Source organism: Abramis brama (assembly GCF_963993115.1).
Source record: "Abramis brama genome assembly, chromosome: 7".
Taxonomy (NCBI): domain Eukaryota; kingdom Metazoa; phylum Chordata; class Actinopteri; order Cypriniformes; family Leuciscidae; genus Abramis; species Abramis brama.
This window is the reverse complement of record NC_139969.1, coordinates 15,981,960-16,006,265: the sequence shown is the minus strand read 5'-3', so window position 1 is coordinate 16,006,265 and position 24,306 is coordinate 15,981,960. Positions and strand designations below refer to the sequence as shown.

At 38.9% G+C, this 24,306-nt stretch overlaps 2 protein-coding genes across 8 annotated transcripts in view; both read left to right on the top strand.

Annotated features, from left to right (window-relative positions):
• Window positions 1-10,572, top strand: part of rasal2 (RAS protein activator like 2) — a 77,729-nt gene extending 67,157 nt beyond the window's left edge. For 4 of the 6 annotated variants that reach the window (XM_084120099.1, XM_084120100.1, XM_084120097.1 and 1 more), the window contains 7 exons: window positions 1,336-1,537; window positions 2,661-2,860; window positions 3,494-4,442; window positions 4,533-4,664; window positions 4,754-4,956; window positions 6,446-6,533; window positions 9,281-10,572. In XM_084120099.1, the coding sequence (XP_083976225.1) occupies window positions 1,336-1,537; window positions 2,661-2,860; window positions 3,494-4,442; window positions 4,533-4,664; window positions 4,754-4,956; window positions 6,446-6,533; window positions 9,281-9,448 (1,942 nt within the window). In that variant the 3' untranslated portion in view covers window positions 9,449-10,572. The remainder of the gene's footprint in view (window positions 1-1,335; window positions 1,538-2,660; window positions 2,861-3,493; window positions 4,443-4,532; window positions 4,665-4,753; window positions 4,957-6,445; window positions 6,534-9,280) is intronic. The other 2 variants (XM_084120101.1, XM_084120098.1) reach the window with 1 other exon arrangement.
• A 627-nt stretch (window positions 10,573-11,199) lies between these two features.
• dhx9 (DEAH (Asp-Glu-Ala-His) box helicase 9) lies at window positions 11,200-23,445 on the top strand. Of its 2 annotated transcripts, none has more exons than XM_084120103.1 (28): window positions 11,200-11,330; window positions 11,723-11,843; window positions 12,055-12,195; window positions 12,278-12,389; window positions 12,685-12,827; window positions 12,927-13,075; window positions 14,572-14,618; window positions 14,736-14,872; window positions 14,958-15,047; window positions 15,131-15,292; window positions 15,403-15,480; window positions 17,210-17,401; window positions 17,499-17,640; window positions 17,720-17,802; window positions 17,899-18,055; window positions 18,255-18,352; window positions 18,721-18,934; window positions 19,059-19,153; window positions 19,233-19,306; window positions 19,650-19,802; window positions 19,886-20,046; window positions 20,119-20,230; window positions 20,971-21,132; window positions 21,242-21,369; window positions 21,477-21,706; window positions 22,268-22,383; window positions 22,534-22,734; window positions 22,842-23,445. In XM_084120103.1, exons 1-28 carry the CDS (start codon window positions 11,320-11,322, stop codon window positions 23,209-23,211), a joined length of 3,879 nt encoding a protein of 1,292 aa, XP_083976229.1. In that variant the 5' UTR covers window positions 11,200-11,319; the 3' UTR covers window positions 23,212-23,445. The 2 variants fall into 2 exon arrangements, with proteins under 2 accessions (XP_083976229.1, XP_083976230.1); XM_084120104.1 differs by lacking the exon at window positions 11,200-11,330 and adding an exon at window positions 14,333-14,472.
• Window positions 23,446-24,306: the final 861 nt, after the last annotated feature.

Genomic DNA, 24,306 nt, shown 5'->3' with positions numbered 1-24,306 from the left:
AGTGAAGCCATTGAAGTTGTATAATGTCAGTACGGATTGGCAGGTATCCTAGTAAACAGTCGGCTATGTCTTAAAGGAGAAGTTCACTTTTAAAATGAAATTCTGTCATCATATAATCACCCTCATGTTGTTTCAAACCTGTATGAATTTCTTTCTTCTGCTGAACAGAAAGGAAGATATTTAGAAGAATATCAGTAACCAGACAGTTTTTGGGTCCCATTGACTTCCATAGTATATTTTTTTCCTACTATGGAAGTCAATGGGACCCAAAAACTGCCTGGTTTAAAAGAAATAAAACGCACATGTGTATCAGTGTATTGGATCCGTGCTGCTCTTAAAGTTACAGCAGCCTAATATTCCTGCTGCGCTGCTTACTGTGTTTAAATGTTAATCAAACAACAAAAGATCGCTCAGTGCTCTTGAATAAATAACTTTTGTAAATTAAATAAGGATTCATATATTTAATTTATACAGCAGTGTTACCTTACATTTGATTACTTTTCAATTTCTGTACCTGAAAACTGCTGTTAGACCTACCTGAAAAGCACTGTTGGTAACACTTTAGTTTAGGGTCCAATTCTCACTATTAACTAGTTGCATATTAACATGCATATTACTAGGATATTGGCTTTTTATTAGTACTTATAAAGCACATATTAATGCCTTATTCTGCATGACCATATTCTACATCCCTTAATCCTACCCAATACCTAAACGTAACAGCTACCTTACTAACTATTAATAAGCAGTAATTAGGAGTTTATAGAGGCAAGGGTCGTAGTTAATAGTTTGTTAATAGCAAGAATTGGACCCTAATCTAAAGTGTGACCACAATGTTTATTTCATATGCATCTTTGTTCTGTTGTATTTATGTATTGAATATTATGGATCCAGTCAGTGTTCAATGAAGATGATTTGATGATACAGTAATAAACTAGTTAGTATACCTTAATGCATGCTTTTTGAACTTTGCTCATTTAAAACATGATCAAAACACTATCTATTTTAATGACAAAAGTGATATCGGTATTAGAATCGGCCAATATTTTGTTAAAATTGGTATCAAAAATTCTATCGGTGTATCTCAAATAGCAATTTGAGTCAAATTTTAATGTGAAAATTGGAATTTAAGTCAAGTTTTGGTTACAGCAATCAGGTTAACATTTTACATAGTACTTAGATATTCAGAATATGTCCAAATTCTGATGTAATGTTATGTATTCATTTTGTAGAATTCTTGTGCATGTAAATGCAGTCATTGTGAAACTTAAGTGTCTGTCTGCCTTAGAGCTCTTTTAGAATTTCTCATGCATTTCTTATTCTCTGTTACATCAGATTTGGGAACAAAGAGGAGTATATGGCCTTCATGAATGAATTCCTGGAGCACGAGTGGGCTGGTATGACCCGTTTTCTGCTTGAGATCTCGAATCTTGAGACGATCTCCAACACCCCAGGCTTTGAGGGCTACATCGACCTCGGCCGCGAGCTGTCAGTGCTTCACTCGCTACTATGGGAGGTGGTGTCTCAGCTGGACAAGGTACTGCAATCCCTCCAAACCATTGTACTGCAACAATACCTCTTACAATGAAATCTACTGTAGGCTAACGTCTGATTTTACAAAGATTTACAACAGCCGAGGTTCTATTTGTTCATAACCTTTTCACTCAGTAATTTCTTCTTCATTAAAAAGTTTAAGACATAGAAATGAATGGTACTTACACATAAACAAATGCAACATGAATGAAAAGAATATTACTTGACATAAACAAAAAAAAATTACTGAGTGCACATTTAAGTATTAATTAAGAGTGCCCACGTCTCAAAATCAGGAAGCACATTTCATACCTCAGAGGTATTGCCGCAAATGTCTTGTGTTGAGCTGTGTGCTTTATGTCAGTAACGCTTGATCCCCACTAAATGTTGTAAGGTTGTAGCTGATTTCAAATATTATCTATGCAGTACTTTTAAAGGGCTGTGTGTGGCCAAAAAAAAGAAGCTTTGTGCTTGTTTGCAGTGTTATTATTACTACATTAACTCATTGTCTAGGTTATCCTCGAGGTTAGTGTCCCTGTTTAAACTGGAACAGTCTGTCTAATGGCATTGGACACAGCGCGTTCAAGCATTCCTATGTGCCTTTCCCCTAACTCTTGCTGACCTGTTGCGTCTGGAGCATGGTTTTGTTTTGTCTGCGATTAAAACCTCCCTGCACAATGTTTTTGTTTCCTGTCATGAGTTAATTCATCTCAACTTTTCTTTTATCTCGTCTCAGACATAACCTTCTGTTGTTGTTTGATGCATGCCTTGCGTTTGACCATTTTTACCTCATTTGTTATTTTTGGAATGGCTTTTGTCATTTTTGTAGAAGCATGTTTGGTTTTCCTTTTATTTATCCCTAATTTGACTTTTTCCCTTTTGTTTTCTCCTCTGTTTACCCATGCCACTATACATTCCACCCTTTCCTGTCCGACATACTGTGTCTCCATGGTAACGCTGTCCTACCACCAATGCATTATGGTGCCTACTCTCTCGACCAACCAAAAAAAAAAAAAAAAACTCCTGCCAACCCATCAATCTGCCATCTGCACCCTCAAACTCTCGGGCTCCATGTGGTTGCCCTCTGTGGTCCGTAATGTGGTTACCATGGTAACGCACCAACCCAGGGTGACAATTCCTTCCTGCAGGCGACGGTGGCCAAACTGGGGCCCCTGCCGCGAATCCTTGGCGATATTACCCGCTCGCTGTCCAGTCCTACCCCCATCCAGCAGCAGCTCAGGCGCTTCCAGGACCATAGCTCCGCTCATGACATCAGTGGAAGTGTGTCCTCAGGACTGCAGAGAATATTTGAAGACCCAGCAGACAGGTAGGGCATAATTTTCTTTATTTTGATATCTATGTGTCTTGTGCTACATTCCAGATCTTCTAAAGCCATACTTAAGGAAAATGCATCATAGAGGTTCACATATCTTTAGACTTCCTTTGCTGAAAGATCACTTTGAAGTTGGCATGAAATGAAAATGTACCCTTACTGTGAACTCTTCATCCATGCACGTTTGATCCCGTGATTTTTAATTTAAAATTGACTTTAAACCCAAGCCCCTTACAATTGACTGCAAGCTCGCATTCAGATCTGCTTTTGTCCAATCAACAACCGATGAATTGAACCAAGTCCCTGTCCTATATTTTATCTTGTTTGATAATCCGTTTTACTCGGATGTACATCAAAATACAGAAGAAAAGATCTGTCATAACTTCAGTTTCATCAAGACTTCATAACAGATGGCTTTAGTATACTTCTCTGAGAAGGCCATTGGGTATAGGACAAAGAAAGATCACAATGCTTTGTCAAACTAATGTATTGTACCTGTATGTTACATTGACGCAAGTAACTCTCAGAAACCGTTGAGACTTGAATTTGAATTTGAATATTAAATCATGTGCAATAGTATGGCACAATTATTCTCATATATTCATTCTTGCGTATCTCATTCCCCAGTGAAATGAGGAGCATCAAATCTCCTGTCCAGGAGCACATGGAGGCCTTAGTCCGAGGGAAGCATCCTTTATTGGGTCAGCAGTCCTCCACGCACAGCATGAGCTTCTCTGACAAAGAGGAGCGAGACAGCCCTCTCCCGAACGGACGCAGCGTATCTTTAATGGACTTGCAGGACTCTTACCTGGCACAGGGGCATCCGGTTCCCGAAGCCCCTCCTAGATTAGGCCGAGTGGGCTCTCAAGCTTCCATCGGCCCTGTCCCTCCTCCACACCTCCACCAGCCCCCTGTCCATCCGAAAGTTCCACAGTTGAGGGACAATTTGCCCCAGAGTGCCCCGCAGGTGCGTCGACCTATCCACCCCTCCCTCAGCCAGCAGCGCAGCCTGCAACCGTTGTCTTTCCAAAACCCTGTTTACCACCTCAGCAACCTGCACGCACAGTCCACACACTCGACCCAGTCCACGCACTCCGTCCAGTCCCTGCAGCCGGACTCCAGCTCGGAGAACCTGAGCACAGGCAGTTCTCGGAGCGCCAGCCCCAGCGCATCAGGTGTGCGGGGAGCCACTCCTAGAGCCCGGATGCCCTCCACCAGCAGCGTGGAGGAGGAACTCAGCCGCAAAAGCATACAGGGACAGGAGACACCTCCTCCCACGGCACGCTGGCACCCGCCCCTGGCAGACCAGCACTCGGGAGCCCAGGTGGTGGCTGTACCAAGGCAGAGCAGCGCGGGTACTGCGCATATCGTGAAGGTGGAGCAACAGAGTCGAGGAGTGGGGCTGGTGGCAGTAAACGCAGGGGCACGAACCCCAAGGTCGCTCCCTCACAGTACTTCCCTCCGTAGTAGTGGCAGCGTCAACACAGAACCCATGCAGCAGAGCGGTGAGAGATCCAGGCAGCAGTCCACATGCTCCAAAGAAAGCTCGGTACCAGGAGGGCGAGGCAACAAACAGGTAAAGACCGAAAAAAGAAGAGTCTGCTTTTTTTTGTAAATGTTTGAGCCCAACTAATGCTTTGTGCTTGTGCTTGCTTGTGTCCGTAAGGTCCAATCACCCGTAGAGTCGGTCACCATGTCTCCAGTGGAGCGAACTGCCGCATGGATCCTGAATAACGGCCAGTATGAAGATGAGGAAGAGGAAGGCCCGAGCAAAGACGATTCCAAACATGTAGAGAAGGTACTAAACGCAATAAAGAAAAATGCCTGCAAATAGGCATTGGATGCACTCTGTAGAAGGTTTTAAGATGTTTTACTCTTCTTCTATAGTACGAACAGGAAATCTCAAAGCTGAAGGAGCGTCTGCGGACATCTAGTCGGCGACTAGAGGAGTATGAGAGACGGCTACTGGCACAAGAACAGCAGATGCAGAAGCTGCTCTTAGAATACAAGGCTCGATTGGAGGACAGCGAGGACCGTCTGCGCAGACAGCAGGAAGAGAAAGACAGCCAGATGAAGAGTATTATCTGCAGGTGAGTGAATGAACAGGAAGAGAATATTAAAATACATATATATAATACAATATATTAAAATTACATTATTTATTAAGGAGTGGAAATCTTACACTTTTAATTGCAAACCTGAAAATACAGTCTAAATATTTAGTAATGATCAAGTGAAATGCTATCAAAACCTACAGTCTCGCACTTCTGCTAAAATGGATTTTTATCACATCACCCCGGACTTCAGCTTCTCATCACATCTTCTGTCAAATCAAATGCTTTCTAGAATCTAAAGCGTCCCACCCCCTATGCTATAAATACCACCTGGCCAAAGCGACCGTTGACACGTCACGGAGCAATATGGGTTGGAGATCAAACGCTCGAGATTTATTCTGTTTTCTAACTATGTTGGTTAAGAATGAAATGGCTAGAATTTATTCACACCTCTACTATTAAATCCAACGTATCATCAGCGCTCGAATTCGCTTCCATGGTGCTGTCAAGTACGACTCGCTGTCTGTGAGGTAAACTACACGCTATTGGCTATTTGAAAAGGGGGAGGAGCCATTCAATATGTCCCTCCTTAGCACCATACAATTAAGCTGCATGTTCCAAGGCACTTCAGTGGGCCTTTAAAGTCCCTGTGAACCGGAAGTTGCAAACGACTTTTCTCCAGTGTTGTGACGTATTTCCAAGTGAAACGGAATATTGAACAGAGGGCAGGGTTTTACTTTAGCGCTCCTCCATCTCTGCTCATAGCAGACTAACGGTTTGAGTGGAGTGGTTAAGCGTTTTCAACCCAAGCCGTCAAACTGACGTCATCAGAAAAGGAACGCCATTCCAGACCGGAAGTAACTTTTCAGATTTTGATTAAAGATTACCACGGCAAACAATTTTTTTGTGTATTAACTTGCACAGATTAATTGTTCACCACAAGACTAGTAATATGCGATAACAAAGTAAATGGGGTCGATTTTGATTTCATGTCGACTTTAAACATTTAAAGGTCATCTAAGCCATCTGAGCTTTCAATCTGGGGACTGGAGACCCTACTCTATTCCTTAGATGGCAAAGATGAATTTTCAGCATTACTCCAGTCTCCAGTGTCACATGATCCTTCAAAAATAATTTTAATATGCTGATTTGGTGCTCAAGAAACATGTTTTATTATTATCAATGTTGATAATTGTTTTTGTTGGACTTTGTTGGTTTTGTGGATTCTTTGAATAGAAGTTTCAAACCAACTGCATTTATTTGAAATTGAAATCTTTTATAACATTATAAATGTCTTGTAACTGATCAATTTAGTCTAGCCTTGCTGAATAAAGTTGTTAATTTAGGATTAAGTATTTTTTTCCATTTGACCTTTAATTTGTCTTGTTCATATATACAATATATAAAATAAAGTTGATCTAAACAAAAATATCTAACTTGCCAAAAACCTACAATGGAAAAATACAATTGTAATGGTAAAACCATGTAAAATCTGACTGGGTGTTGTGTCATTTGTGGTTCATAGGCTGATGGCCGTGGAAGAAGAACTGAAGAGAGACCATGCGGAGATGCAGGCGGTCATAGATGCCAAACAGAAGATCATTGATGCACAGGTACTGCAGATTACCATATTAACCAGCATGATAAATGCAAGGGAACTTTAGTGTGAGTTTGGAGAGCATCTTAGTCTATTGTCTGGTTGTGAGGTGCTGGCCTGTGTGTGCTGCACAGTGGTATGCTTTGAACTCCCTGCTAAACCTCAGATGGTATTAAAGCAGGCTGCTGACTGGCTCATTGTTACTGTGTCCTACTGAATTCCAGGTCGCTAATGGAACTGAGGTAATACCAGCAGGCAAGTACAAGCAGACAGTTTTGCTAGGCCTGTGTAAGCGCACCCCAATCCAACACCCATGCCTGGCCTGAACCTGTGCAACACTCAGTCCTCTAAGCCATTTTGTTTCCCTCCACTTCGGATGATATAATAAAACAAGGGTTGAAGGTGAAGTGTGCCGTTTTTCTATGGTATAAGATATTCAATCCAAATGTAATGTGTAGAGACCACTATAGTGCAGCCATTTTGTAGGTTGACTTCAGAGGAATGTAAACACTGGGTTTTGAGCTTTTAACATTATTTGACTGATCAAACAATAATGTGAAAGTATATATAATTTTTTTTTGAATGAATGGGGTGTAAGCTAAGCTACCAGGCTAACAGTTAGCTTGCAAAACGTCCTATTAAAGTCACATAATAATAATGAGAATTTTCGTTTTTGGGTGGACAACCCCTTTAAGTAATAACGTTTAAAGTATATTATATTTAAAAGATATTTGTGGCTGTAATAACAGTTAATCATAAGGCAGTTTTGTAGGATTTCTAATCCGGAATTTAAGAGAAATCATTAAAAAATATATATTTCGGCCATTTTGGGATTGTCGAAAACATTAGTGGCAAAATTGCACACTTCACCTTTAAAATATATACTTGAATATGTTTGCATACTTCAACTTTTTAGTTGTAGTCTGTTTTGTCATTTCACTTTCAAAATTCTCCTTGGGGTTAGTGAACGTTCATGCTTTTCCCACTTTTCAAAGCTGTCAGAGCATCTTCCCGATGTTTAGTGCTGTTGAGGAATGTGTGTTAATAGGGATCGCTCGTAGCAGATTCAGTACCTGGTATCTGTGAGCTCTAGCTTTGGCTGCTGTTATTTTTTTTGTTTTCCCTCCTTTTTTTTTGCCTAGTCACTTCCTGATTGCCCATGCTGCCACACTCCCAGCACCCTAGTCAGTGTGTGTGCTCTCTACACAAATCGCCAATGCCCTCTGCAGATAATTATAAGGATGGTCTCGCTTTTACTTCTCTTGTCTGGTTGTTTGTGCAGGATTTGAGTTGTCCTCTTTTTGCTGCCCTCACAAACTTGCCCTTTTGTGTGTGTGTGTGTGTGTGTGTGTGTGTGTGTGTGTGTGTGTGTGTGTGTGTGTGTGTGTGTTCTTTTGAAGGCAGATTCTGTGCCGTTTGTCAGGCTGGTACAGATTAAAAATGGGCCCCATTTATGTCAGCTATTATTTGCCTTATTAAATTTATCTTCATATTAAAATGAAAATAGTTTATTTAGTTATACTTTAAGGGTGTTTTCACACTTATAGATTGTTTTGTTCCGAAACAGGGACTTAATTTGTTACAATGTTCCATTTTCTTCTTGGTTCGGTTCGCTTTCACAAGGCAACCTTTCAAAGCGTACCAAAATGTGTTTATGCAAGTCACATGCACCGAGTACAACCGTCCTCTTATTGGTCAGAGTTTCCTCTGCGTCGTCTATCAAGATGATTGACAAGTTTGCTCCATGAGCTTATTGTGGCTTTATTTGTAACTGTCGAGACACGCGCAAACACTATACGAAAGTAGCCATCATTCCCGCTGTTAAATTATATACTACATTCGTATTAATACTACAGCAAATTCAAACACGCTCTCTCTGAATCTCCCAGTGCTGTCTAGAGGTTAACTGTGTCAAGACATGCAAACACTACACGAATGTTATAATGCAGCTAGAGCAGGAATCAAAGCTTTATCGGGACAGCATTCTTGCGAGGGGAAGCGCAGTTACACAACATTTTAAGATGACGAGGTGCTCTTTTGGTTTTCAGCTGTGATAACTAATCTTCTCACTCACAGAATCAGATACTACTGCCATTTATATAGCACATTTCCTGGTATGAATTATAATACCATTTGGTTCATTGGTCTGTTGGGTCGGTTTGCTTTCACACCACAAGCGAACTAAGTTCACTTTATTCAGCCGATCTCCGAGCAATGGTTTTGGTGCGGATCTAAGCGCAATTGCCGTGTTCACATAGCCTATGCCTAAATGAACCGAACCAAGGGAGAAAACGCACCAGGTTCCGAAACAAACACTCATGTGTGAAAGCACCCTTAAAGAAATATACACATAATAAAACATTAAATTTAGTGATTTTTTTTCTTCAAATGTTTAGTTTCACCATGTATGTCCGCTATTTTTACTTTCAATATTTTCACTATTTCACATTCATAATTTTATTATATTATTTTATTTGTAATGAATCTTTTTAAAAGAATATTCAAGGTTAAATACAATTGAAAGTTTGAAAAAAATATATATAATAGAAATAGAAAAGTGTAGTAGAATGTGATGCATAATCAAAGTTATGCTACCTTTAAATAATAAAGTTTATATATGTATCTATATATAGGGTGGGTTGTTATATTTAACCTTGAATATTCCTTTAAGTAATGTTAAGAAACAAGATTACTAATATCATCTACATGTTGCTTCTGACCTCCAGATATTGATGTACTTCTCTCTCTTTCTCTCTTTTGTAGGAGAAGAGGATCAGCTCCCTGGATGCAGCTAACTCTCGGCTGATGGGTGCCCTCACTCAGGTGAAAGAGCGATACAGCATGCACAACCTCCGCAATGGTCTGTCGCCCACCAACCCCACCAAGCTCTCCATCACTGAGAACGGAGAGTTTAAGAACAGCAGCTGCTGATTGGTGCTCATGGACTTGATGATCCATGCCGATTGGTGCTCCAAGACAGATCACCGGCACCGATCGGTCGAGTTCAACAGGGACAGAGTACCCAGACTACATGCCTAAAAACTGACTGACTACTGTATAAATGCAATTGCAAGGAATGTCTGGTTATAATTGTATATAAACGTTATCTAATATTGGTTATGTACAGAAGTGCTACTGCAGAGGAGTGTTCTGAAATTGCGTGGGAGAGTTAAATGTAGCGTCGGATCTGAGTCAGTGAGTTTGTGTTTTTTTATTTTAAATACTGATTTACGCATAAATGCTGATTTAAGATTGCAAAAAGATTTTTAATTATTGCCTAAAATATATGAAGGAGATGTACATATCGTAAAATAGAATTGTTTTAAAAGAAAATATGAAGAAAAGCACATAGGTATCAGCCGTAAATGTAAATGTACGCAAGTTGCAGAATCTGACAGGCAGAAATAGATGAAAGGCAATTTTATGCACTCAGTTTTCTAACACAAATTTTCTATTTTTTTTTTTTATTATTATATTATTATCATTATTTTATGTTATCATCTTGCAAAAGGTTGTTACAGCTGATTTTTAGGTGACTAACTGAAAGGACACGGTTAAGGCAGCCACAGTTCAATTGCAAAATTACGAAATCTTGAAAATGAAATGCAAGATAAGTATGTGTTCATTAATGTTACTAAAAAGACGACTGAAGCAGTGGGTTTAATGAAATAAAATATTGTTCTGAATTAATCGTTTTATTTTGTCAGATATGTAGGCTATTTGACAGTCACTCAACCTAACTTAACTTTTTGGTTGTTTTTTGCCCTGTGTATCTGACCAGAGTGCTGTGAAACTACCAATCTTCAGTCTCACTGCCCTCTTGTTTTAGACAGCCTCACTGCCCTCCTTCTGATCCTGTCTATTGTTTGTCGGTTACCTTTATTGAAAGTCATTGTTTTACCACTGTGTTCTCACTGTCCATATGAGCATCAATGCCTTTAACCTTTTGTGGCACAGAACTCCTCAATGTTTGCTGTTCTTGTAGCAATGTATTTGATGGTCAGTCTCAAAGTTGAAAGCTGAGCATTGAATAAAGATGATTGTGGCCTCATTGATCATTTTGTCTGTGTGTGTGACCTGAAATTGATTAATCATTTCTGCTCTCTTAATTTCATTCTTCCTTATTGGCATTATTGCACATTACTATTGTTTATATTCATTACTATAAGGATTATTACATTCTTAAAGTTATTCTTAAGTGAATATATGAATATAGACATGTATATCTTCTAAATATTATGTGAAAGATAAAAAAAAATAACTCAACTAAAACTAAATTTATTGTCACTACAGCATTTACAGGTAATGTGTGAACATCAGTCCAGACATTGCACAAGAAACAATATACAGTAGATATTCAATATACGGACGCATATTCAATGTACACATACATAAATGTACATAATATACCAAAAAAACAGTGCTGACAGCAGAATCGACGGATATACAATACACATACATATAATGCACATTACAGGGAAGTTAACTTTGCGGGAGTAGTATCTATTTTATGCATAATGTGGATTTTTGTGTGTCAAACCTACAATTAACCTTCATTTGACCAAGTAAAGGTGAACTAACATTCGATAATATCATTTTGATGAATTTGCATTGCAAGGACAGGAGCGATGTTGCGTTGGATTTTATGCTACGCTCTCATGGCTGCGTCACTTCCGGTTCTTCCTGTTCCTGTTCTGAGCTTTTTAACGATACTGCAATGCTAATTGTCCTGTAACATACGTACTTTTCTGAACATCGTGTACGTCTTGTTTGGATTTGCGTGAGCTGGGTTTTTTTCTGGTATGCTGCAAACGTAAAGTAGTTCATCTTTATTTTACTTAATAGTTTTATTTGATAATAATTTTCTTATTTGGCGTGGAGATGGCTGTAGGGGGCTAACGTTACCTAATGTTAGCCCATTCATTGCTGCAGACTACCTGCAAACATATAGCCAAAACAAATCTGTTTAACTAGATGCATCTTTTAAATGTATTGTTATTTTAAGTGTGCGTTACAGTTTCAACTTTTAACTTTTAAATCTCATTATTCAGTTAACGTTAGTTTTCTCTAGATAGATACAGTTATTCTTGCCGTTTGTTACTGTATATCAACTGGCATTCGCTCTTCCACTCAGTTCAGAGTTAAGTTATCTTTGAGAATTTAAAGATAAATCGTATTATTAATATTAATCTAATTCACACGCAGACCGTCAATAATGGCGGACATTAAGAACTTTCTGTATGCTTGGTGTGGAAAAAAGAAGATAACTCCGAACTATGACATCCGAGCGGCTGGGAATAAAAACAGACAGAAATTCGTGTGTGAGGTGAGGCCTCTATATAAAATATACACTGTATATATGATTCATATTCACATCTATATGTCTATATCGATAGATTTCTTTAATACCACACTGTGTATCTGTGTGTGTATGTATGTGTATATATATATATATATATATATATATATATATATATATATATATATATATATAGTTGTAGTTGGAGACCCGTTTTAAACCATGTTTCTTCACTAAGGTGCGTGTGGAGAGTTACAATTACATTGGCATGGGAAATTCCACCAACAAGAAGGATGCTCAGTCCAATGCTGCCCGAGATTTTGTGAATTATCTTGTTCGGATGAAAGAAATAAGTCCTGGTGAAGTTCCTGCTCTAGGGGTCAGTATCACATCTATGTTGACCACAGCTCATCTGTTGTGTGTTATGAGGAAAGGACTAAGTTTATGTTTATCATTTTCAGGTCAGTGTACCTGATGGAGGCAATGGAGGGAATGAAGAAGCCGGTGTTGAGTTTGGAAATCTCCCATCCAACTGTCCACTACCTCCACATCTGGCTGTGAAGAAGGAATCCGGTGAGAGATGTTAAATTAATCCAATAATCGGTTACTAAAACATAACATCTGCTATAAAGTAATGAAGTATCTGCTTTGGGTGTTGCTTTCTAAATATTTAGTCAGAATACACAGCTACATGTAAATGGCTGTCAATGGTGAAATATGCTTTTTTCCCACAGATTGGTGTAGTTTATGGCATCTACCAGCATGGGCTAGTTAGCTTACTGTCTAGCTGCATTGACACACTGGTATTTAAACCATATTAAACATTGACTAAAGCAATTTCTAACTCTGAATTCTTCCTGTGTCTCAGAACCTTCTGCAGCTTCTGCACCCTCTGCACCCGTTCCTGGAGTCACAGGTTTGGGCTACTCTGGTTTTGGTAATGCCCAATGGGAGCGAGGAGCCAACCTGCAGGAGTATTACTCCAAGAGACAGGAACAGGATGACAAAGCGGTAGCTCTTCATTTTTTAAGGGCAGTTTTCTGTCTAATGACCACCATTATTGAAAGTTTCTGAGAATTAAGTTGTTGTTTTTTTTTCTTATTTCCCTAGACCTTGGAATCAGAGGAAGTTGATCTGAACGCTGGCCTGCATGGGAACTGGACTCTGGATAATGCGAAGGCCCGTCTGAACCAGTTCTTTCAGAAGGAGAAAAACCAAACAGACTACAAGTACAGCCAAGTGGGGCCTGATCACAACAGGTCAGAACATTCCCATCAAATAGAGACATTTGCTATTACAGCTTAGTTTTTACCCATTCCACCTGCTGTTTAAGAGAGATATTCATTTGTAAATAAATGTTTTCAATGATATGCCTCTTTAAAAATCATACTTTGCATACGTTTGAATGTAATGTATCAAGGGTTTGTTTTTCTGCTGGACTGAAACAATCACAGAGAACTCCTTGATGTGCATCTAACCTCAAGGAGATCTCAGGCAACAAGATCTCTTCGTTTTGGATGTAATCTTAGAAAATCAACAATGTCATATGGGTGAATCTCACGAAACTTGTCAATAACATGTCCAGGTCATATTTCACTTTAGAGTCAAAAAAATGAATTACAGTAATGAAAATGTATAGGGATAATGTACTTAATTGCCATAATATCACAATACAAAAAACAGACTCAATTATTGTTATTAACAATTCAAAATGTCCATTCAAATGTATAATAATAAATAATAAACATGTTAAATCATGCTAGCAAGATGTTAAATCATGTTAGGAACATGCTCATCATGCTAGCAACATACTAGCAAGATGTTAAGTCTTGTTAGAAACATGTTAAATCATGCTAGCAAAATGCTAAATCGTGCTAGCAACATGATAAATCATGCTAGCAACATGTTAATCACGTCACCAACATGTTAATCATGTCACCAGCATGTTAGCAATGAATTAAATCACGCTAGCAACGTGTTAAATCATGGTAGCAGCATGTTACATCATGTTAAATCATGCTAGAAACATGATAGTCATGCCCCCAACAGGTTAGCAATGTGCTAAATCATGCTAGCAACATGAAAAAACACCCTATCTATCTATTTATGCATCTGTTTTTCTGATAGACTGTATTTCCTTCAAAACATTCAAACTACTTGAAACTGAAAACCTTCAAACTTCAAGCGTTCAAACTTTCTGGCCTGGCTTTCTCAAGCCAACTTCAAAGTTTGTCTTGACAATTTTTTATCTAGTTATTATTATTTTATCATATTTACTTGATTTTAGAGTGGAATGTGACCTGGACATGCTTTTGTGAGATTCACCCATGTAGTATGTAATCTTGAAGGAGGACAAAAGAGATGCCAGAAATCACAACCTTACATGGGGGAAAACATGTGACATGACTTAGGCTACACTAAGAGGTCACATGGTAAAGTACGTGATTGATTGGGTTTAGAGGTGGGAAAGGCAAAGTAATGTCTGGTTGTGATTTCTGATGTCACTCGTCCATCAGGGCTCGAGTTCTCCAGTACCTTGAGAGGAATAACTCCCTGTTTAGAAGTCTGGCAGAAAAACAAACCTGCTCAAGATGGGTTGTTCGGACCCAGCGCTGAAATGTCACTCTGTTGATCTCATGTGCTGCCCGGTTAAGAGGTCAGTTTGTGGGAGTTTGTTTTTGCTACATTGTTAAGGACATCTGTGGGCTAAATGTCATGTTCGGATGTCTTGATTTAAAATGTTGCTCTATTGTAGGAGTTTTATTGCCGAGATGACAATCTTTGTAAGACAACTTGGTAGGAGTAAGTATCAGAATACTTCGCAACCTTCTATGTACTTAACTATAAGGGCCAAGGGCAAATAGTTTCACATCAACAATCAGCAGTTGTGTCCTTGCTAATGCTGTCCTACTTTTCTAGAGGTTTTTGCCCGTGAGCATGGCTCAACAAAGAAGCTGGCGGCCCAGTCTTGTGCGCTTTCTCTTGTCCGTCAGCTTTACCATTTGGGGGTTATAGAGGCTTACACAGGACTTACCAAGAAGAAAGAGGGAGAAAGTGTGAGTTTAACACCCCAGTTCAACTATCTTTGAGGTCTGTGTGTTCATTGACTCCTCTGACTTCCTGTCTGGGTTGTTATGACAGGTGGATGTATATGAAGTGAATCTCAGTGATGATGTACAGCAGCAATTGCACAGTATTGTGCAAGAACTTGGCATCCAGATCCCTCCTCCTGTAAGTGTTGGACAGAAAACCTGCATGACTTCTTATTAGTGACATATGAGCATGTGCCAACAACTTTGTTTGTCCTGTTTTAGCCACAGGACCCCAACAGTCCAGTATCTCTGGTACAAGGGAAGTTGGCTCACTTTGAGCCCTCACAAAGGCAGAGCATGGCAGGAGTGGTGCCGTGGTCTCCACCGCAGATCAACTGGAACCCCTGGACCAGCTCCAACATCGACGAAGGACCGCTGGCCTTTGTGAGTCTGCTGTTCTGCAATGAACTTTTTAAATCAAATGATATCAGTTGAATTTAGTGTTATATACATCATCCAACTGAAAACGTATTGTACTTCTTTTTGATTTGCAGTGTACCCCAGAACAGATCAGCACAGACCTGCTACAGGAGCTCAACTTTCAACTTGAACAGGACAAAGATCTGCAGACAGTGAGCTAAAAACAGCCTTTAAAGACTGCATGAAATAAAAGAGTTTTATGGGTTTTACTTGTAGTCTGGTATTAAAGGGATAGTTCGCCCAAAAATGATATTTAAGCCATGATTTACTCACCCTCAAGCCGTTCGAGATGCATATGTCAATCTTTTTTCAGACGAACACATTTTCAGTTATTTTAGAAAATGTCTTAGATCTTTCAGTGGTTATAATGTGAAGCAATGGGGTCCACCTGCTTCAAGTCCGAAAATGTGCATGCATCCTTCTCAAAAGTAATCCATCCGGCTCCAGGGGGATAAACGAAGGCCTTCTGAGGGTAATCCGTGCGGTTTTGTCGTAAAAATATACATATTTAAAACTTTATAAACGAAAATAACTGGCTTCCGGTAGTGGTCGACGCGCGTTCATGGAGATGGATGCTGGCGTATGACGTAGGACCTAGCGCAGGAAGCGTCGTGACGTAGAACGAACGTAGAGTTTTGTTTTGCTCTGCTCTCTGGCTGCGCTGTCACGTTCGTTCTACGTCACGACGCTTCCTGCGCTACGTCCTACGTCATACGCCAGCATCCATCTCCATGAACGCGCGTCGACCGCTACCGGAAGCCAGTTATTTTCGTTTATAAAGTTTTAAATATGTATATTTTTACGACAAAACCGCACGGATTACCCTCAGAAGGCCTTCGTTTATCCCCCTGGAGCCGGAATATTTTCTTTAAAAGCACTTCACATTTTTTAAAACAAACATACTAAACCCCCCTATCCTGTTATGTCATGCAAAAGGAGTTTTTATATATTTTTATATATATATACAGTGCAATGCATAAGTGAATACACCCATGCTAAAGTTGACTAAAAAGAGGAATAAAAAATCATATTTTGGAAATTGAACTTAATGCCTTAATTTAAAAAATTAGGAAAAATCCAACCTTTAAGGACACCAATTTTCTTTGTGAATGAATAATGTATCGTAAATAAATAAATGTTCTTCCTTAAAATACATGGTGCATAAGTGAGTACACCCCTATGTTAAATTCCCATAGAGGCAGGCAGATTTTTATTTTTAAGTATTTTTTTACATTTTTTTTTTTAGGATACTATGCATCCTGATAAAGTTCCCTTGGCCTTTGGAATTAAAATAGCCCCACATCATCACATAGCCTTCACCATACCTAGAGATTGGCATGATTTTATTTCAGTTAGCCTAAAAGCTAGTTTGATTTGCATTGAGAGATGATCTTATGGAAAGTACCCCATGCCAATCTCTAGGTATGGTGAAGGCTATGTGATGATGTGGGGCTATTTTAATTCCAAAGGCCAAGGGAACTTTATCAGGATGCATAGTATCCTAAAAAATAAATAAAAAAAATACTTAAAAATAAAAATCTGCCTGCCTCTATGGGAATTTAACATAGGGGTGTACTCACTTATGCACCATGTATTTTAAGGAAGAACATTTATTTATTTACGATACATTATTCATTCACAAAGAAAATTGGTGTCCTTAAAGTTTGGATTTTTCCTAATTTTTTAAATTAAGGCATTAAGTTCAATTTCCAAAATATGATTTTTTATTCCTCTTTTTAGTCAACTTTAGCATGGGTGTATTCACTTATGCATTGCACTGTATATATATATATATATATATATAGACATAGACTAAAATTTTGGAGTTGTTCTTAAGCTTTTAGTATTGTAAAATCAACTAGCAGCATGTTCTTTCTACAGATTGTAGCAGAACGAAATCAGCTGCCAGTCAAGAACTTCGAGGAGCAAATCATGTCCGCCATTCACAATAGCCCAGTGGTCATCATTCGTGGAGCCACCGGCTGTGGAAAGACCACTCAGGTTCCTCAGTACATCTTGGATGAGTTCATAAAAAGAGGCAGAGCATCTGAATGCAATATTGTTGTTACACAGGTGAGTGTGTTGAAATACTTTATTATTTTGTGTGCTTGGTCACCTTGAGGAGACGGACCTGTTTTGTGACTTGCTTCTGCGACCGTTCATCTCTTAGCCGAGACGGATCAGTGCTGTGTCAGTGTCAGAACGTGTATCTTTTGAGAGAGCAGAGGAGGTTGGGAAAAGCTGTGGTTACAGTGTGCGTTTTGAGTCAGTCCTGCCCAGACCTCATGCCAGCATCCTCTTCTGCACAGTTGGTAAGTTCCACTTCTTAATCTCTGACTGGGGCACACTGCGTAGAGCTGGGCGATATAGCTAAACATGTCTTATTCACAGGGGTTTTGCTGAGGAAGCTGGAATCTGGTATCCGTGGCATCAGTCATGTGATTGTGGATGAAATCCATGAGAGGGACTTAAATGTAAGTCCATCGTTACCATACCATATCAGCTTACTATACCATATCAGACAGCAGTATCCTGTCTCTGTATATTCACAAGTGTGTTTTTCTGTCCAGACTGATTTCCTGTTGGTCGTGTTGAGAGATGTTGTCCAGGCTTACCCTGATGTGCGCATCATCCTCATGTCTGCCACCATTGACACCACCATGTTTAAGGAATACTTTTTCAACTGTCCTGTCATCGAGGTGCATGGACGTGCACATGCTGTACAAGGTCAGAAGCAGGTTTTCTCAATGCACTGTATTATAATGTATTTTTAAATCTTCAATACTCGCATCTCACATTGGATTAAATATTCCTATGTAAGTTGTTTGGAAACCCATTGCTCAATAATAGAGCATTAATTTAGAATATGTTGACTGTAAAACACTGTTGAAGTCATTTCAACAACCTGATTGATTTCGATTTCCAGAGTATTTCCTAGAAGACTGCATTCAGATGACTCAGTTCGTACCACCACCAATGGACCGGAAGAAAAAAGATAAAGATGAAGATGGTGGAGAGGAAGAAGTATGTTTTGTTTTTGTTTTGTTTACAATTATTATTATAAATATTAAATATGGCTGTTATGCGGTCATTAATTAAAGTTATTTAGACCAATTATTAAAATAGTATCTGGAAATTAAGTATTAATATAATATTCCTGTTCTAATGCTGTTCTTTTGACCTTTATATTAACCAATGAATCCTAAAAAAATCAAAAGTATTAAATTATTTGAATTAAATTATTTTACAAGTACAACTAAAACTGATTTCAAAAACATAGCTGATGAACAGCTGCATTTAACTAACTAAACATTAGATACTCCACAACAGCGTTCAGGTGACCTTTTACTTGATTTCAATAAATTAAATGAGCCTACTTCTGTTTTCCACAGGTGAACTGTAATGTCATCTGTGGGCCTGAGTATAGTCCTGAGACCAAGCGTGCCATGTCTCAGCTGAATGAGAAGGAAACTCCATTCGAGCTGATTGAGGCTTTGCTGAAGTACATTGAAACGCTGGACGTCCCAGGAGCTGTGCTTGTCTTCCTGCCAGGCTGGAACCTTATCTATTCCATGCAAAAACACCTGGAGATGAACCCACACTTCGGTCTGTAATTTAATGATATTCTGCACGCACTCAAGTGAAATCTTTTCTTCTGATAAATTGACTTGTATCCCCTATTTTCTTAAAATGACTAATAGTGAATCCTTCAATATTGTGTCCTTCTAAGGCGGTCATCAATACCGAATCCTGCCCCTTCACTCTCAAATCCCCAGGGAAGAACAGAGACGAGTGTTCGAGCCTGTCCCTGACGGTGTGACTAAGGTCTGTAGAAGTTTTATTGTTCAGTATAGGAAATTTATGTATTAATTATTTTTAAACAATTGTTTCTATCACACCACAGGTCATTTTATCCACAAACATCGCTGAGACCAGCATCACCATCAATGATGTGGTCTTTGTCCTTGACTCCTGCAAGTAAGCAGCTCCTTTGATTAAAGAAATTATTCACCCAAAAAATGAAAAATCTTGTCATTTACTCACCTGCATGTCATTCCAAACCTGTATGACTTGAGATATTATGAGATGTCTCAGTATTTTTTGTCCATAAAATGGAAGTCAATGGTAACCAAAACTGTTTGGTTACCAACATTATTGTTTCTGTAATGCAGAACATATAAAGTCATACAGGTTTGGGACGACATGAGGGTGTGTAAATTTTTTTTTAGGTGAACTATTTTTCTTTTATGTACATTTATCTTCTCTATATGCTCCGTTTTGTCCGCAAATGGTTTTAAAATACCAAATATGTGTCATTCAGGCAGAAAGTGAAGTTGTTCACTTCTCACAACAACATGACAAACTACGCCACAGTGTGGGCCTCCAAGACCAACCTTGAGCAGAGGAAGGGGCGAGCTGGCCGAGTCAGACCAGGCTTCTGCTTTCACCTGTGCAGCAGAGCTCGCTTTGATAAGTATGAAATGTCATTCTTCAGTTGTAATGCCGCCTTAAAATCAAACTGTATATGAAATGATGATTGCAATGATTGTTATGCAGACTGGAGACCCATATGACTCCAGAAATCTTCCGCACGCCGCTGCATGAGGTGGCCCTCAGCATTAAGCTACTGAGACTGGGTGCCATCGGGAATTTCTTGTCTAAAGCCATTGAGCCGCCTCCATTGGATGCCGTTATTGAAGCTGAACATACACTGAGAGGTACAGCTTCAGTGTCTTTATGGTAATTATGTTGAAGTGAATCAAATCCAACAAGCCTCTGTTGTTTCCCAGAGCTGGATGCTCTAGACTGTAATGATGAGCTGACTCCACTGGGACGCATTCTGGCCAAACTCCCCATTGAACCACGTCTGGGAAAGATGATGATCATGGGATGCATCTTTAAGTAAGTTTATTCATCCAACCTTGGCTGTTTATCAATTCGTGATTCTTACAAACCTGTCAGGTCACATTTAACCCCAAAATGAAAAGTAAAATAAAAAAAGATGACACATGCATGTACACTACTGTTCATAAGTTTGGGGTCAATAAAGTTCTTGAAATAAGTCTCTTTGTTCACCAAGGCTTGCTTTATTTGATCAAAAATACAGTAAAATAGTAATATTGTGTAATATTAATATTATTACAATTTAAAATAGTTTTCTATTTAAATATATTTTAAAATATTATTTATTCCTGTGATGGAAAAGCTGAATTTTCAGAATCATTATTCCAGTCTTCAGTGTCACATGATCCTTCAGAAATCATTCTAATATGCTGATTTGCTGCTCGATAAAAATAAAAAGTCTTATTATAATCAATGTTGAAAACTGCTAAATGGAAACGTGATAAATTCTAGGATTCTGATTAGAAAGTTTAAAAAAAGCATTTATTTAAAATAGAAAGCTTTTGTAACATTTGATTACTGTCACTTTTGATGTGTGCTGAATAAATGTATTAACGAATCCTACTGACCCCAAACGTCTGAATAGTAGTATATTTATAGACATACATATTATATAATAGATATTTAAATATAATGTGTATTATATAATTAAATACTTTTTTGGTATACTTTTTAATTAGCTGTTTTTCCTCAATCGCCTGTTGTATTTACTTGCATTTCTGTGTGTGATTGTGCTGTAGTGTTGGAGATGCCGTGTGCACCATCTCAGCAGCGAGCTGTTTCCAAGAGCCCTTCATCAACGAGGGAAAACGTCTCGGCTTTGTTCATAGGAACTTTGCGGGCACACGTTTCTCAGATCACGTGGCTTTACTCTCTGTCTTCCAGGCCTGGGATGAAGTCCGGTGAGTCTAGAGGGCATTGTACTAAATGTAGTATTGTGTGTTGTTATTTTTTGGGGTTTTTTTGTTTTTCTTGAGGGATTCGCAATTGAAATAGATTCTATTTTATCAGGATGGGAGGTGAGGACGCAGAGATCAGGTTTTGTGAGCACAAGAGGCTGAACATGCCCACTTTGAGGATGACCTGGGAGGCCAAGGTCCAGCTAAAGGAGATCCTTATTAACGTTGGCTTCCCTGAAGGTTAAATGCACTTCTAAATGCACTTCTGCGTTGTGCTGCTCTTTATTACAGTCCACAGATGTTGTTTGAGTTTCTGAATTTGATTTTGATTTTCTCCTTTTTTATAGAGTGCCTCATGAATCAGATGTTTAACAACGTGGGACCAGACAATAACTTGGATGTGGTGATCTCTCTGCTGACGTTTGGCTCTTACCCCAACGTGTGCTACCACAAAGAGAAGAGGAAGATCCTGACCACAGAGGGACGAAATGCTCTCATTCACAAATCCTCAGTCAACTGTCCTTTCAGCAACCACGATATGACGTATCCATCTCCCTTTTTTGTCTTTGGGGAAAAGGTTGGTTTTAAAGTCTAGCTTGAAACTACTATTTAGTTTTTTTTTACGTTTCTACTTCATTTAGGCTCAAGACTTGAGCCATAATTTTCTACTTGCTAGTCAGCTGCAGGTGGTATTAAGGGGTGGGACATTCTTATTCTAGAGAGCATTTGATTGGACAAACTACTGTGTAGTGCAAGATGAGATCAGTATGTTTAGTCCGTAAGACTTTTATATTTGCACACTACAGTTCAAAAGTTTGGGGTCTAAGAAATTACCACAATTGATCAGCAAGGAAGATGGATTAAATGATCAATTAAATGAATTGATCAAAAGTGACTTACTTGTACTGTTATATATTTCAAATAAATGTTTTTAACTTTCTATTCATCACAGAATGTATCATAGTTTCCACAAAAATATGAAGCCAACACAACTGTTTTCAATGTACATAATAACATAAATAATGTGAAATGTTTCTTGAGCACCAAATCAGCACTTCTAAAGAAAAAATAGGAGTACACAAGTATAGTTTGTAATATACTTGTAATATTGTAATATACTTGTACTTTGTAATTACAGATCCGAACTCGAGCCATCTCAGCCAAAGGAATGACTCTTGTCAGTCCTCTTCAGCTCATTCTGTTCGGCTCAAAGAAGATCACATCCAATGGAGAAATTGTTGAGCTTGATGATTGGTATGTTTCTCATGAATCTGAACCAAAAAAAAAAAAAAAGCGCTCCTTGATTCTTGAGACGGGAATCCTGGGAGCAAACCAAATATTTGCAAGGAAATCAACAAAAGAGAAGTGTTCCTTGATTATCAAGAATATTCCTTCCTTCTGTAGGCTCAAATTGCAGATCCCCCATGATGTAGCTGCTGGTGTGGCTGCTCTGAGGGCAGCAATGGAAGGCCTGGTGGTGGAGGTGACCAAAGACCCGGAATACATCAGAAATTTGGATCCCACCAACGAGCACTTGTTGAACGTCATTCGACTTGTGTCTAGACCCTCGTCAGCAGGCATCAACCTCATGGCCACTAACCCACGGTGAGATAATTTAACCTATACATTTAAGTGACCTATTAAGCGGAAGGTCCATTTTGACCTTGAGATGTTGCAATTCATTTAACGCATCTTATCTTTGGTTTTTACAGCTTTGGAGATGGTCCACGTCCACCCAAGATGGCCCGTACTGATTTTGGAGGTGGTGCAGAGTTCAGGGGCCGTGGAGGAGGAGGAGGATACAGAGGTGGCGGTGGCGGTGGATCTTGGTCTGGTGGGGGATACAGAGGAGGTGGAGGATACCAGGGTGGTGGAGGCGGCTTCAGAGGAGCAGGAGGTTATCGTGGTGGCGGGGGTGGAGGTGGGGGTGGATACAGGGGGTATGGTGGGGGTGGGTCCAGGGGATCTGGTGGATACAGAGGATCTAATGGGGGTGGGGGATATAGAGGAGGTGGAGGATATGGGGGGAGGGGATTCAGAGGTGGCTCAGGTGGGTGGGGTGGAAACAGGGGTGGTTATTAAAGCTGAAGCTGAAAATTATATTTGTTTTATGTTGCTTTTTGTTGGTTCTTTTCTCAATTTGTTTTATGTAAATAAAAAAAGCATGAAAATTACAACTTTGACTGCCATACTGCCAGATAATAACAGTTACTAAAAATAGCTAATTTGTGACCAACAATGTATTAATCATTTTTAATAGATGGCAAATACATGTTAAGTGTTGTATTCTATTAAATAATTTCTTTTGTATCCATATTTTGTATCATTTCTTTATTATACTTGATTCTTGTTATTATTATGTAATGGGTACTCTTGATCTCTCTTATGCCCTCTAAGAAATGAGTTCATTGACAGTTCTACCAAAAAGTTACTGCTGGGAATCAGAGAGTTTCCAGATTTGTGGTTTTGCTGCAATGTGTAACTCCAGCCAAGTTTTTTTTCTATCCAGATTGAGCAACATTTTGTTCCCTAAAACTATCAGCTCATAATTTAGAAGTATGCCTTTTCAGACATTAATGCGTGTGAAATTTCACAATAAAGTAACACATTTACATTTCACAATAATGAATTGCTGATGGATAAATGCATTAATATTGTACTCTAATAATTACATTATTTCAGTTTATTAGAACCCAGTGTCTTTCCAGAGACCACAAAATACTAAAGGACATTTTCGCAGCTGGAAGAGTGCATGTGCCTATTAAACTGTGTACATGCAAGAGCTTTGGAACACTGAGACCTAAAGTGTGTTGACATGTCTGGTGAAAAGTATAAATCTGTTTTATCTGATCTTTTTCCCCCGCATGTGCACCGTAAATTGTTTTGGCTGCTTAATACATCTTTTTTTAACAAAAAAAATAAAATAATCCATGGCTCAAATACAGCTAAACAGAAACATTTAAATGTGTTAGACCAGAGTGCCTTGAAATCATTTAATGTGTATAATTAAATATTAGCAAACCAGGTTTAACCCTTTAGATTTACCTTTTTTTTAATCTAATTGAGGTGTTTGGAGGATATTAAAATGCTGTCAAAACCTTTCTTGATTTTGTTTATCTATTTAAATTTGGTGGGTAAGATTAAAATGTTGTCAAAACTTTTCTTGATTTTGTTTAT